The sequence below is a fragment of the Coturnix japonica genome, chromosome 8 (assembly GCF_001577835.2).
Source record: "Coturnix japonica isolate 7356 chromosome 8, Coturnix japonica 2.1, whole genome shotgun sequence".
In the NCBI taxonomy this organism is placed as follows: Eukaryota; Metazoa; Chordata; class Aves; order Galliformes; family Phasianidae; genus Coturnix; species Coturnix japonica.
This window is the reverse complement of record NC_029523.1, coordinates 12,232,548-12,246,117: the sequence shown is the minus strand read 5'-3', so window position 1 is coordinate 12,246,117 and position 13,570 is coordinate 12,232,548. Positions and strand designations below refer to the sequence as shown.

The following is a 13,570-nucleotide window of genomic DNA, read 5'->3' as shown; positions in this document are numbered from 1 at the left end:
CAACCCATCCCCTGGTTATGACTAGAAGTGCACATCAGTGCGTTATGGAACACAGACTATGCAAAACTACCTCAGGAATTTCAGTTCCCAGAGTGGGACAACAGAAATTTTGGTCACTTCTGCAATAGTGTATGTACAACTCTGAGGACGTGCTGTATTGCTTTTGTGTTTCATGACTGAAATGAACTGTCAGTTCTTGGGAAGGGAAAGTGTCAAGATGCTGCATTTTGGATCAAGTATGTCTATGATTGTATTTGAGTCAATCAGCTGACTGTGTGTGCTTAAGTAAATGTATGTTAGAGTGGAGAAAACAAGCTAATAAAGTGAAACTTCACGCTATTTAGATCTACATGGGAACTCATGGTGCACTTTTCATTCCACCATTCAGAATCTCCGGTTCTAATGGCTACTGCATGCATTCATTTCATTGGTTTTTCTTATGTCATGAACCAGTTTGTAAAAAAATTATTTAAAAAAAATCCCCAGAGAATTTAATCAACGTAATTATACTGTTAAGAGTATTTTATAGAACAAAACAGAACAGTTAAATCCAGAAATCCACCATACATAACTCTTCCGTTCCATCTCAACACACACACACACACACTCAGTAGCTGGTGCAGTTAAACCAGACACTGGGATTTCCACACAGTCTGCACTAACCTCGTTATTACAGCTCGGTGCTGGTGGTTTTTAGCCCCCAGGACTGGCCCAGGAGATCTGCGTTATCCTCCATTATTCGCCCTCTCTCAAAACGTGCTAACGATGGCTATTCTGGTGACAGGATCTGTACTAATTCTCAGATAACAGCGATACAGAACTGCAAGAAAATTTAACTGAGATACTTTCACTGCACCGATGCCTTCATTAGAATTGTTAGCTGGAATACACAAATCATTTTCACCTTATTCAAACTACCAGGGGGTAACTGAGGGCTGTAGCTCACAAGTGACTGGACAGTAAAAGCTGCAACCTTGTTAAATTGTGAAAAATTTATTTTCATTACATATATATGAAGGTAGAAGATTTCAGTCAATAGTGTTTTGAACAAGCATTTCAGTTAGACAGGAATCTGTTAGCGTAGCTAGACCAAAACTAAATATCAAGTTAGTGTTTTGCTTTTATTCAGCAATTCATCTCTAGTGTGCATGTACAGAATTCATTTTCCAGGGAGAACATGAGACAGTCATATCGCAACATTTACATTCCTCGTATAAAATGGTATAATATACATTTTCAGCTTGGTGCAGTTATATAAATATGTACAAAATAAACATTATTGTAGTTAATATATTCAGACCAAGTATTATTTAGCAACATCAAAAGCAGATGCACATAAATCTAAAGTGAAAAGGGTGAAAAACACCTTTATGACATTAGTGACCAGTACTTGTATATAGGAAGTAGTATAGATGAGGGCTCCTCTTTCAAGCCTTCTGTGGGCATTTGGTAACTTTAATAAAACAGAAGTAGTTGAGAAGCATAATATATATATGTGCCATATGATCAGATGGTTAGAGTCCATCTTTATCACAAATGGGTAATGATGTAAAACATACACATTTGTTCAGAGCATAAAATATTGCACTAGAGCGATTTCTTTTGAGGAAAATAATTCCCATCCTTGTGAACAGCAAAAAGGTTTCTTGCACATTTAAAGAAATTATATATTTGCAGTTTGTAAAACAAGGAACATTCAGTAATACTGTCAGAACTGTCTTCCATTAACTTCTTCCCAGCCTGTTTCACAGCAATGGTACGTCACTAGCAAGATTTGGCAAAGAGAAGGCAGATGGACAGTACATGTGTGTATGCATCACAGGCCACAACAGATCCAATAGTTACCTAACCCAACTGCTGGATGCCTTCAATTATCTGACAACGTAATCCTTAAAGAAACACAAGAGTCTTCAGGCGCTACTCACAGTGATCATCACACGGTAGTAGAGTAAGATTCCATTCTCCTCTGTTTGGAAACCACCTTGTCCAAGGTTCCAGTCTGGAGTGTGCTTTCTTCAGTCTCACTGTCACTGCTGTCTACAACTGTGTGATCCAAAGCCATCTGACCAGTCCTCCTGTGTAAGTGAAAGCCTACCCCACTCTCCTGTATGGAGTTAGCTATAAAATCTTCATCAGAAGAATGAAATGACTCGTCATCTCCTGTGAAATGGTTGACAATGTGAATCCCATCAAAAGTGGGTTGGTCTGAGAAGTCTCTCTGTCCTTTTAAGCATTTGATCTGTTACAAGGAAACAAACAAACAAGTGGGATTTAAACTAATCGGAGCTGAAGAGTCCAGCATCAAAATCAAAACAGACCACTCACCATTTCCAATAATCTCTCCTCAACAAATTATATTAGATGTTAGAATCACGATATTTCCTAGTCACTTTTGGAAGCAGAACCAAAGGACTTCTCATTTCTGGCTGTCCAGAGAACTTGAAGGAATACTTTAACTATTCTCACACACCCAGACCTCTCCAGTTTTAAAGCTTAATAATCAAGGTACCTAGAATCACAAATGACAGATTTCTCGATGCTACACACTGCATCTTTAGCACCCCCATGAGAATGGGGGACTGCTGGTTTTCTAGAATGGACAACTCATTTGGACAGTGCTTTGTAAAACCTGAAGCTGTAGCAATTCTCCTGTTCATTAAGTCAGAACAGCCACAGCTCCCTGAAGACTCCCCCTGATAGTTATTCTTTAGAAATAAACTCGTCCTACCTTTTAGTAACAATTTCCTCAGACTCAGTCTGACAACTGGGAAGTACTATGCTAAGAATTCTAAGGAATGAGAAAGACACTGAAATGCATTACAGGAAGTTCCTAACGTCACTCCTGTCAGCTTCAAAAGGAAGATGCATTAAGTGCTGTTTTGTAAGCAAATCTTAACAGTACCAGATCTGGAAAGTAGAGAGAAAAAACCTGGGGAGCTACTTACGTCACAAACCTATTCCATGTTTCAGAAATTTGAAGCACTATTCAGCTTGATAAATAACAATGTAGGTTCTTGCTGTTTATATCAGTAACAGATTTTACCCATCCATTTGGGGAAGAAGGAATTTCTATATTCACCTTGGGCTTATGTAAGAGATACAAACAAAAATGTTTGGATAAAAGATTGCAAGAACCGCAAGCATTCTAGAAACCGCAGATCAAATGTAGTCAGCATGTAAAAGCTCCATGTATCCGATCACTTCAATGTTTATTATAATGTTCCTCTTAGGAACACAGGTTCATGCTGTAGACCTACAACGTGGATGCAGCTATACATACTAACTAGTATTGGCATGTTCTTACACTTAATTTGCTGCTGTTTCATGAGGAACTTGCTTTAAAGACAAGCGAAACAAGTTTCACACTGCACAGCTCATGATGAGGGATCTCCTTATATCATGTGTATCAGACAGCAACGATTGTCAGGAACAAGCAAGTTACTACTTTACATACCTGGATACAGAGATTCTTGCATTAGTTAGAAATATCGTCCCTAAAAATATCTTGCAATACAATCAGCTGCCACATGGTATTTCCAGAACACCAATCAGTTTTATTCACTAAAAAAAAACTTACCCCGAAAAAACAGAACAGCCCTACAGCTCCTGTCCAGCATGACCAAAGGCTCAAAAGAGCAGATTTCACATGTCAGTGTGAAAGAAATGAACGCTTCCATGTCTGCACACTTACACCATCAGTTCATCTGAACTGTAAAGGTGATACTCAGTGTCAGCTGAGCTAAGAGCTAAGCTGGTGACCTCGAATGTTTTCCTGAAAGCTTCAGCATGTGATACCTTTGGATGAGCACATTTAGGAAACATGACAAAAATCATGGCTTGGCAGTCTCAAGCAGCAGCTTTTCCAAACACCAAGTATAAGCCTAAGAAAAAGGCTGTCGATAAGGAGAAAGTGATAACATTGGCTATGCAAAATCCTAAAGAGTGTGGGAAAACTAACAGGTTATTCTTTCATTAAAGTAACAAAAGGACAACAATCTGTTGCCTTCAAGAAACACTTCTTTTAGCCTGCAGCTTCACACTTGCCTGCCTTCTTTTTTAACTACTCACGTTCAAAAGGAATTAGATTGCTAGGAAGAAACATGAACATACTGGAGAGAATGTGTGACAAGACCATGCATGGTCATATAGTCCTGCAACATTTGTCCACTTGAGAAATGAGGTGCACAGTGAAATACAAAAACACTGTATCACAGAATTTGTATTACGAGGACAAAACTAACTGATGATGTGGGGAGTCCTGATACACGATAGGCTTGGAGAGAGCAATATCTCCAAGCAGTGAGCAAGGTTAACAGCACAGTACAGTGTATGGACAAAGGCACAACCAGCACATTATGGGACTGTTCTTACTCCATCTGTTACTCAGACCACACCTAATTTTGCATTTGTTACCTCAACTACTTCCTCTGAACAAGAAGCTGATGAAAAAACTCAATGGAGGCCACCAAGAAGTTAAAAGGCAGAAGCTCATGCTGTAAGATGACTGAAAGGTGTGCTCTTTACTGAAACGTATGATGCGACCATAACACAGAACAGAAGGTTGTTTGAGTACGAAGGGACAATCATTACTATAAGGCTAATTAAGACTTAGAGTAGGTTAAGAGTAGGTTACTGAAAGAAATCTCCATCCTCAGTGGTTTTCAGCAACCACGTGACAAAGTCCTGAGCAACCTGTTACGAAAACATTGGTCAACACTGCTCTGAGCAGTGGGCATATGGAGCATCCTTGCTCTGAAGTTCTGTAGTGGCAATAAAGTGGTGTTTCTTTTGTTTTTAGTATTCTGCCTCTTGATTCCCAACATTGTTTTGTTGGTTTTTGTTGCTGCTGTACACTGAACCAGCGATACTACAGGAGGCTCAGTAATAACAATAAAATACTATTCCCAAATTGTAAATAGCCATTTTGTGTCTGCCACTGTGCAGGCATAGCTTAAGATTTTGCAGTTGATAAATCACTTTATTTTTCCCCCACTGAGTTCTGAGTGACTTCAAGAGATCTCTACCATCAGTGTACTGTTTGAACACAGAACAAGGGTTTAACATAGTAAAGCTCAAATCAAGATGTTATTTATGTAGCAAAACATTGCATTAACGTATTCAGAAGTCTAAGGGGAAAGGGGGAAAGTCTAAGGGGAAAAAAAATAAACTTGACTGCTATTCTTATCATTTCATCTGAAGAAAAATAACAGCTTCTCTCTTGCAGCCATGTTGAACATAGTATGGACTTACACCACAGGTACACAGCAGGATCTGTCACTTATGTCTTTTTATGAAGAGATCCAACACCACTTTATCCTTTCAGTCCTAGGCCTGACACTAATTCTTGTAAAGGGAACTGGACGTGTCTCATCCCAATTACCCTGATTCAGATGAATCTTGGTAGTTTCTACTGCTTCATTTTTGCAAGAACCTCAAATCTCATCAAATCTGTAAAACTAGGTCTGGTAAACCCACAGGTCTTGCTTTAATTCTCAAATTCAGGTCATATCATCTAGATTACCGCAGCTTTCACTGTAACACATGAACATGGTCTTCAGAACATTTCAAAGAGTTAATAAAATTATGCAACTAAAATATACTTGTTATTCCTTCAAAAGCCATCTGAACCAAAAACACAACTGACACATGGAAATGATTAAGTATTTACACATCTCTTTGTGCTTAAAAGATTCAGCATTCTAAAGAGAACCTGTATGTCCTATTGGTCAAAAGATTAAGAGACTCATGAATAATGGTGTACTTCCACAAGTACAGAAAAGAAATCTCTCAGTATTAGCAATCAGATGCTTGAATCCCAATGAACTTTCTTACCTGATGCTGACTGCCTCATCGAGCCAAGCATAAGGGAGAGATAGCAAAGAGAAATTCAGAAGTTTTAGTACAATACATCATTTCTTAAATGCTAAATGAAAGGTGATTATCAGAAACATAACTCACAGCTGAGCCCCTTGGCTTTTTTAAAGATAAATGGTAAGTTGAGGTTTCCAAAAGGGGGGTCTTTACAATTAAGAGTTCTAACTTAAAACCCAGGGAATGGTTTTGCTTAACCCCTGAGATTTTGTTGTTTGGTTTTCTGTTTTTTGTTTTGTTTTGTTTTTTTTTTAAAGCTTGGAATTCGGGGATGGAAAGAAGTCAAAGTAAAATGCTATTTCCTTGAAGAGACTTCGGTGGTCAATTCTTGAGATTCATCCGGTTCTGAAGAAATGAAGGATTCTTGGAATGCCGTATCATATATATTATATATATTATATATAGGCAGTGTGTATTCAGTCTACTCACAGCAGGGAAGTAAACAATACACAATAGATCAAAACATGATAAAAATACGACCACTCATGGGGGTGTTACAAAGCTCTTACTGGCAGGAGACAGTATGTTAAGTCTGTCACAGTCCAGTTTAACACATACATTACTGTTCCTTCTTAAAAGACCCCAGCAGCTCCCTTTGGAAAAATGCTCATGTAAAAAAATGAAGCAGTCACAGCTTTTCAGAATGAATGAATGGGAAATGTAACTTGAAAGATCAATACCAGCACTATGGCTAGTTGACATAATGTTAAAGCATTTCTACACATAGACACACAAGGAATAAACAAGGTTAACAAGCCTTTTCATGCTACATTTTCACTTCCACGAACATAAGCATCTCCTTAAGACATCTCATGCCTTCTGAAACCCATTTTTAAATGAGTTTGTACATCCACAGTGAGCCACATTCATAGCGAAACCATCGCAACATGAACTCTGCACAGATGGAGAAATCACGAGCTGAACTAAACAGATGCAGAAACTAATATTAGTGATCCTTCATTTAAAAGGATTCTTAGCAAGTTTAATGGCTGTACTGCTACAATGCAAATGGTGGTTGTAAAGTTCCCCAATAGAATCAACTTCCTTATACAAGGACTGCATGCTATGTACTGCAACAGAACTGCATAGGGTATTTTAATGAAAACTTGTAATTACTGCTTTCTGAAAAGTCAGACTGAAGACAAGCAGAACAATGCCATGCAATAAAGAAAAAACAGTTTAATGTATAAAGTCTATATTTGAAAGATATCCTCCATTTTCCTCAATTACGATGCAGCTTATAAGTGGATCATATGTGAGAGGCAGGAGGTTTCTTTTTTGAGACCTTCCTGATAACTTGCACAACCTCCAAGCAAACATGTAAAATAACTCAGCAATGTATGTTACATCAGCTTTTCTTTGTGTAGAAACATGATAACAGTCGCTAACAGTTTTAAAATGAAATATTTGCTAAATTAAAATTGCACTGTCAGTATAACCAAGACCAGGCTCAAGCTTGTGGCTTTTATTTCAGCACCAGTGAATTTCCTGTTTCACATCACTAAACATTAAATTCTTTTGCTGTTGTTGTTTGTTTCTGTCCATCACCCCTCCCCATCCCCACCCACCCCAAAGCCATAGTTATAAACACGGCTACCAGCAATGTCAGACATGAGGGTCATTCCTGGAAATTACTGATGATTCAAGAAGCCCAAACCAACCAGGACAGGTGCCAAATCCAGGAACTCCCATTTACTCTGCTTACTCAAGTTAACCTGATCATCACTGTTCCTCCTGAGTGAGAGGCCTTCATGACATGGACTCATTGTTTCAGAGACAGCAGCTGAGAAGGAGAGAAGGACCTGCATGGGATTCTTTTTAGTGAGATCCATATGAAAAGAAACTGCCATCCTTACATCTCTTACAAAAGCCATTTTGGGTTCCCCATTGCTCCATCTACCACTAGACTTAGAAAATGAAGCAGAAAAAAATACATTTTGCAGACCACAAAAGATTGTGAGAAATACATAAAACCAAGAAAAAAAAAAATCAACAACAAAAAGAAAGAAGGGAAATTGTTTTTTCTTTCACTTTGAGGCAGCTATGGAGATCTGCAGAGATATTCTTAGCAGAGGAATTCAGGAAACAGGTTACATCTTCATGTTTCCAGACAGCTTTTATTTGAAATATTATGACTTAAGCTATGAAGACTACTCCAGAACAACCGGGAGTCTTAATGATTTGCTAAGTTCCACTTCAGCCTGAGCTCCAACAGACCAATTCTGAGATGGACACAACAGACAAACATACTCTTAGATAGGTAGCATTGCTAAGATGCTGTTTTACTTTCTCTGAGATTTAATTTCACATCACTAAAAAAACCCAACAAAACAGAAATCAGGAAATTGTCAAGATTGCGTTGTAAGACAAATCCTTCAACACATCCTGATATTGTTGAAGGGACAACAGAAATATGAGAGTGAACGTGCATTAGAAGACTGCAAAGCTATTCCAAGAAAATTTTAATACAACACTAACACAGACAAAAACCCCACTATTTCCCCTTGTACAGATAATAAAGTTGCCTGAGGTGCTAGGGGTGGGGGCTTTATATATATTTGGGTTCTAGCAGATTGAAACCATCTTAATGTAGCTCTAGTATTTGTGTTTTCCCCTTCTCCGTACACTCAAAAGCAGTGTTGGCAAGGCAGTACAAATCAGGAGTACTCAATAAATGAACAGCACAGGAGTTCAGCAAGTCCCATTGAAATCATGGTGTTAGCCAGTCGCTGCAGGAGAATCTAAACCATGCCCAAGTGTACTCAGGACTGACTGGGACTTGGCGCATTTGGCCATTTAATTGAGACAGAATCACAGAATAACCCGGGTTGGAAGGGACCTCAAGGATCATGTAGTTCCAACCCCCAGACAGAGTTTGATAGAAATAGAAGCCCCACAAAATTCACAATGAACATTAATAAAAGTTAGTTATTCTAGACAGTCTAAGTCTAGTGATTTCTGTAAGACAGTATTCCTTTCAATAGGTGTTTCCTGAAGAAAATCAATGCTACTTTATAGGGATGAGTTCAAGCTGTTATGTGCCTCCTGTTGTCCACTTCCTCAACACTCAATTCTCTGTGAATTTTATAATGTATACACCAAGGAAAAGTAGCTGACAAGTACACTTAGGAGGTGGAGTATTTGGCTCCTTCTGAAGTGTCATAAAAATAATTTTAGAGAAAAGATTTGATTTGTTAGATTTTTGGTGGTTATTTTTGGGGGGGGGGGGGGAAATAAGCAGAAAGCAGCAGATAGAGGAAATTAATTTTATATTACATTTAGCATGGCACAGGAGTTGAAATAAGGCCACTTTGCAACACAAATTAATGTAGAAAGATGCTCTGTTTGCCTCCAGAATCTCACGTGACTGAGCTTCTTGATCCACAGCGTCTCAGAAAAGAAAAACTGTTTCTGGAGTTTAACTCATGAATGGGCTACAGCAATTGCAGCAAAACTGCTGCTTTCAAACTGACAAGAAGAGAAGTTGATTGAAAGCTCAAATATTAAACACCCAGTCTGGTATTTTATTGTGGGCCCAAACAGGAGCAATAACATTATTTAGCAGACATGGGCTGCTTTTTTGGCTCCTGTTCTAAAAAACAAAAACTCATGTCTGACAGGTTTGGGTTTTCTTTTTCTAGACTAATTTAGATTATTTGAATTCTAAGTTCATTCTGTGATTAACCACAAACGATCCTCTTTAAATAGTTACCTTTGGGTCACTCTTTAACAAAAAAAAAAAAAAGAAAAGAAAAAAAGGGGTTAAAAAGCAGTTTGTGTGCCAACGTGTTGCTTTATTTACCACAAATGAATTTTAATGGCCATATGACTAGACAGAATTTAAGCCACTGCTTTATGTGTTACAAGTGCAAAGCAAAACAGTAGCCAAAAATTTTGAAGACTCAGTAAATTTGTGCCTTTAAAGATGTTTTTTTCTCTTATAGCACATAACACGTAGACTCTGCTTTCAACAGCTAGATTCTGTAGAACATATTCAGTTTCACTGTAGTGTAGAAGGCTTGATAAAAACCCTACAGATGGCAGCAAGATGAAATAAACTATGAAGTAGCCTTAATGCATTAAAGCTCATCTCTAGTTGCTTCAATACACATTCCACATTGCTCTGAGAGTACATTTTCTAACTCTTTAATAATACTAAAAATGCTTTATTTTAAAAGAGCTCTAGATTCAAAAGGAAATATGGTAAATGCATGTTGTATATCAGTTTTAGCAAAGACAAGATTGCTGTGTTGTAAACGTGACGAAGATTAAAACTAGCACCAAGCATACAGAGCACAAGGCTTCCAGTGAATCAGAACAGGAAACCAATAAACCTATCAATGGGAGGTCATGACTTCTTGATCACTGCACTACATGGTTAAAGACTGGTTTTGATCTACTGCCGTGCAATCAAATTAACCTTTGAAGCTCAGTATCAAACATGAAATAAAAAAACAGTGCTAAGGAAGTACTTAACTTTTAAACCACATAGATATAAAAAATGAAAATTAAAAAAATTAAAAAAATAAAATCAGCCTCTGGTAACTAAGTTGCATCCTGCCTATTGAGGGAGACCTTGACAAATCTGCTGTAATGAGATCATATGCAATTCCAGCAAAGTCCGAAGCTAACTTAGCCTTGGGAAGTTTCTATAAGTAGCGACCTGGTAGGTGGAAGGAAAGTTCCCAGAAACTCTTCCCACAAGAAGTTCTAATGAAAGTGTTTATTTGGAGTGAGGACACGGCAACAAAAACATTTTAAAACAGCAGCATGATCACATTGAACGTACTGTGATTATCATAGACTTCTACCCAAGGAGCTACCTAAATCTCACTGCTCCTTTTCCCTAGAGCACGTGTCCATAAATAGAAAAATGACTGAAACCTCAAGCGTTAGCCAGAACGTACTGGCTGATACAGAGACTGAGCACGTACCCATCGTGCGTACAGTTACAGGAAATGATCATTTCGCACTTTTACTCTATTCTTTTAAAACAGGGAGTTAACCTCAGCGCTTTTAAACAGATAAAGTAACATTTATTTTTGCCTGATACCTGAAATTACTTCTGTCTGCGCAGCCTGCCTTCCTGAGAACAGTAACAGTTTCAGAATGGGTAGAAACATGCTAACACACAGCATTCTTCTCCTGAGCTATTTCTCAAATAGGAAATAGATGGCACCTGTGTATGGTGCCTAACACCAAATAGGGACTCTGGAAAGTTCAGTATTGGTAGCTGCATTCACTTCTATTATTGCAATCAATAAATAACTAGTATGTTTCTCCACAAGACAGATCTGGGGCTTAGATGCAGTAGGATACAATCAAGAAATAAAGAGCACATAAAAGGGAAATGTTTCTACAATCACCAAACTTCAATTATTTTATCATCTAATCTAATCTGCCAGTAGTGGAAGGCAAAGCTAAGATTTGTATCTAAAACCCTCATCTCTCCTAGTCCCACCACAGTGAACAAAGTCATACCTGCTCTGAGACAAGACTGCATCACTGTTCCTGGTTACACTGTTCATCCATCATTTTGTTGAAGGTGTTACTGAGGAGCGAGTAGTTTGGAATCATCATGGAATCAATCCTGCCTTTTTGGGCAAGTGTACGACATCTGGCCTAGTCTACAAACACCTATTCAGAACTAATATAAATAATCCACCAATTTTCACAAAATACACACAGCAACAGTGCTTGTCCACTGCTTTGTTTAAGCCAGTTTTTAAAGCCAAAGAACAATTTAACTGAACTGAATAAAGTAATGGGAAAGCACTAGGACTCCTTATCTGTTCAGCATCACACTTGTGTAACAATATTGGTATTATCTAGCCATTGTAACATCTTTTGATTCTCAAGGAGAGGCTGAATTAAAGGAATAAAGCAATTCACTTTTCTAAAGCTCACAGTATATATTTAACTTCTCTGTGCAGACACAGCCGCTACATTAGACTTGGTGTTCACAAACCACATGACCTCACAAACGCTATCTTATCACATCACAGGTTCCTCAGACTGACCACAACCACTTAAATCAGACTCCACCAGCACGGAGGCTCTGTATCTTTGACACGTACCAGTAGACCAACTACATTTTTAGCTGTCCAGCAGCTTTGCAAGAACCTCACTTGTGGGGAGGGAAAATCTGATGTTCTCTTGTCCAACTGTGCTTGCAAGATATGGAGGAAGAAAAGCTCTTGATTTATTGTGCTATAGACTTCTACCACAAGTTGAAATGCTTTGTAAATCTGAGGGCTAACATATTTCCTTTCAAAGACAGCATTTCTTATCATGTAAGAAAACATTTACAGAACCACATATTTTGAAAACATTCACCCAGTAAAGCAAACTACTACAAGGTGATAAATGTGGTTCTAAGCAGCATTGAGAACTACTCTGCATAATTTAACATAGTATTTCTAGCAACATTAGAAATTAGTATTTCTACTTTAGCATTAGAAAGCATTTTAGCAAGCAAAGTGAAAACTATGAATTAAGAACAGTAAAAATTGACAGAGATTATAGAAATCAGATGCTTTTACAAAAGCAAGAACAACAACAACAAAAAAAAAAAGACAGTACATATCTGGTACTACATGGAAAGTAAATAGTATACACCTCTTCCAGCCTTTCCTGGACCTCATTATCTCCAATAAAAAGAGGAGAAGTAAGCTGACAAGAGACTCAGTAAAAAAGCATTATATTCAATGTAAATATTACATGCAAAGTACTAAGCCTTTTGGGGCTTCACTATCTCTAGTTCTGGTGAAATCAGTTATGTTTATTTCCAAGATCCACATGCTGATCCATCTGATCTCCACTTATTAACCCATATGATTTGTCACACTACAAGTCATCACCCTATACATATGTCTTCAGTAAAGAACTTTGTTTTAGTAGCTTGAACTAGAATTTACATCTTCCAGTTGATCCTTTTGTGTTCACTACCTAAAGCTTCACACTACCCATTCACAGCTACAAATGACATTTGAAGATGTGCCCACATTGCAGTCATTTGTCACAAACACAGCACAGGCACATCCAAACAGAGCAGCTGAACAACAGTTTGAGTACATCAGAATGAAGCTCAGAGTTGCTTTCCCTGCTTCTATTCTAGAGGCATTTCAGATTACAGAGCATTTGATTTGCTAAGCACTGAATCTGACTCAAAGGAGAGCTAGTAAGAAAACAAAGAGGAATGACAGAAAGCTCTTTGGTAGTATGCCAGAAATACAGAGGAAATAATTTGGCAGTTTTTAAACACTGCTTACTTACCATAGAACTTCATGGTACTTTAAGACCAAAAGGAATTGTTAACATGGTTTGAACTTTCCTCCTGCATATTATAACACATCCAATTTTATTTGGTTGTTGTATATGGGGCCTGTATGAGATTCTTCATCCTTCAAGCTGATGGCTAGTGCTTGCTTTCCCTTCTCCAATCTAGTTTTGGCAGTGAAAGCCTGGAAAGCTACACTAAGTTGCAAAATGTAGCCTTAATTCTTAGCTTTAGCCATATTACCAATTACTCCTTAGGTCATATCTTATGCGTTATCTTCAAAGTAATTACCTAAAGTGTCTTGAATTTTATTACACAAGCAAAATCTTTTAAAAGCATTGTATGTAATCTCCAACTTTTATATCTCTTTTCATTAAGACAATCTTAAAACGTAAGCTCACCAGAAAGAAGATCAGAGCA

The 13,570-nt window shown here is 37.9% G+C and overlaps 1 protein-coding gene across 9 annotated transcripts in view; it reads right to left on the bottom strand.

Annotated features, from left to right (window-relative positions):
* Positions 1–972: 972 nt before the first annotated feature.
* Positions 973–13,570, bottom strand: part of EVI5 (ecotropic viral integration site 5) — a 62,419-nt gene continuing 49,821 nt past the window's right edge. For 7 of the 9 annotated variants that reach the window (XM_032446124.1, XM_015869927.2, XM_015869928.2 and 4 more), the window contains one exon: positions 973–2,239. In XM_032446124.1, the coding sequence (XP_032302015.1) occupies positions 1,934–2,239 (306 nt within the window). In that variant the 3' untranslated portion in view covers positions 973–1,933. Of the gene's footprint in view, positions 2,240–5,832; positions 5,847–13,570 lie in introns of all 9 variants that reach the window. The other 2 variants (XM_015869929.2, XM_032446123.1) reach the window with 2 other exon arrangements.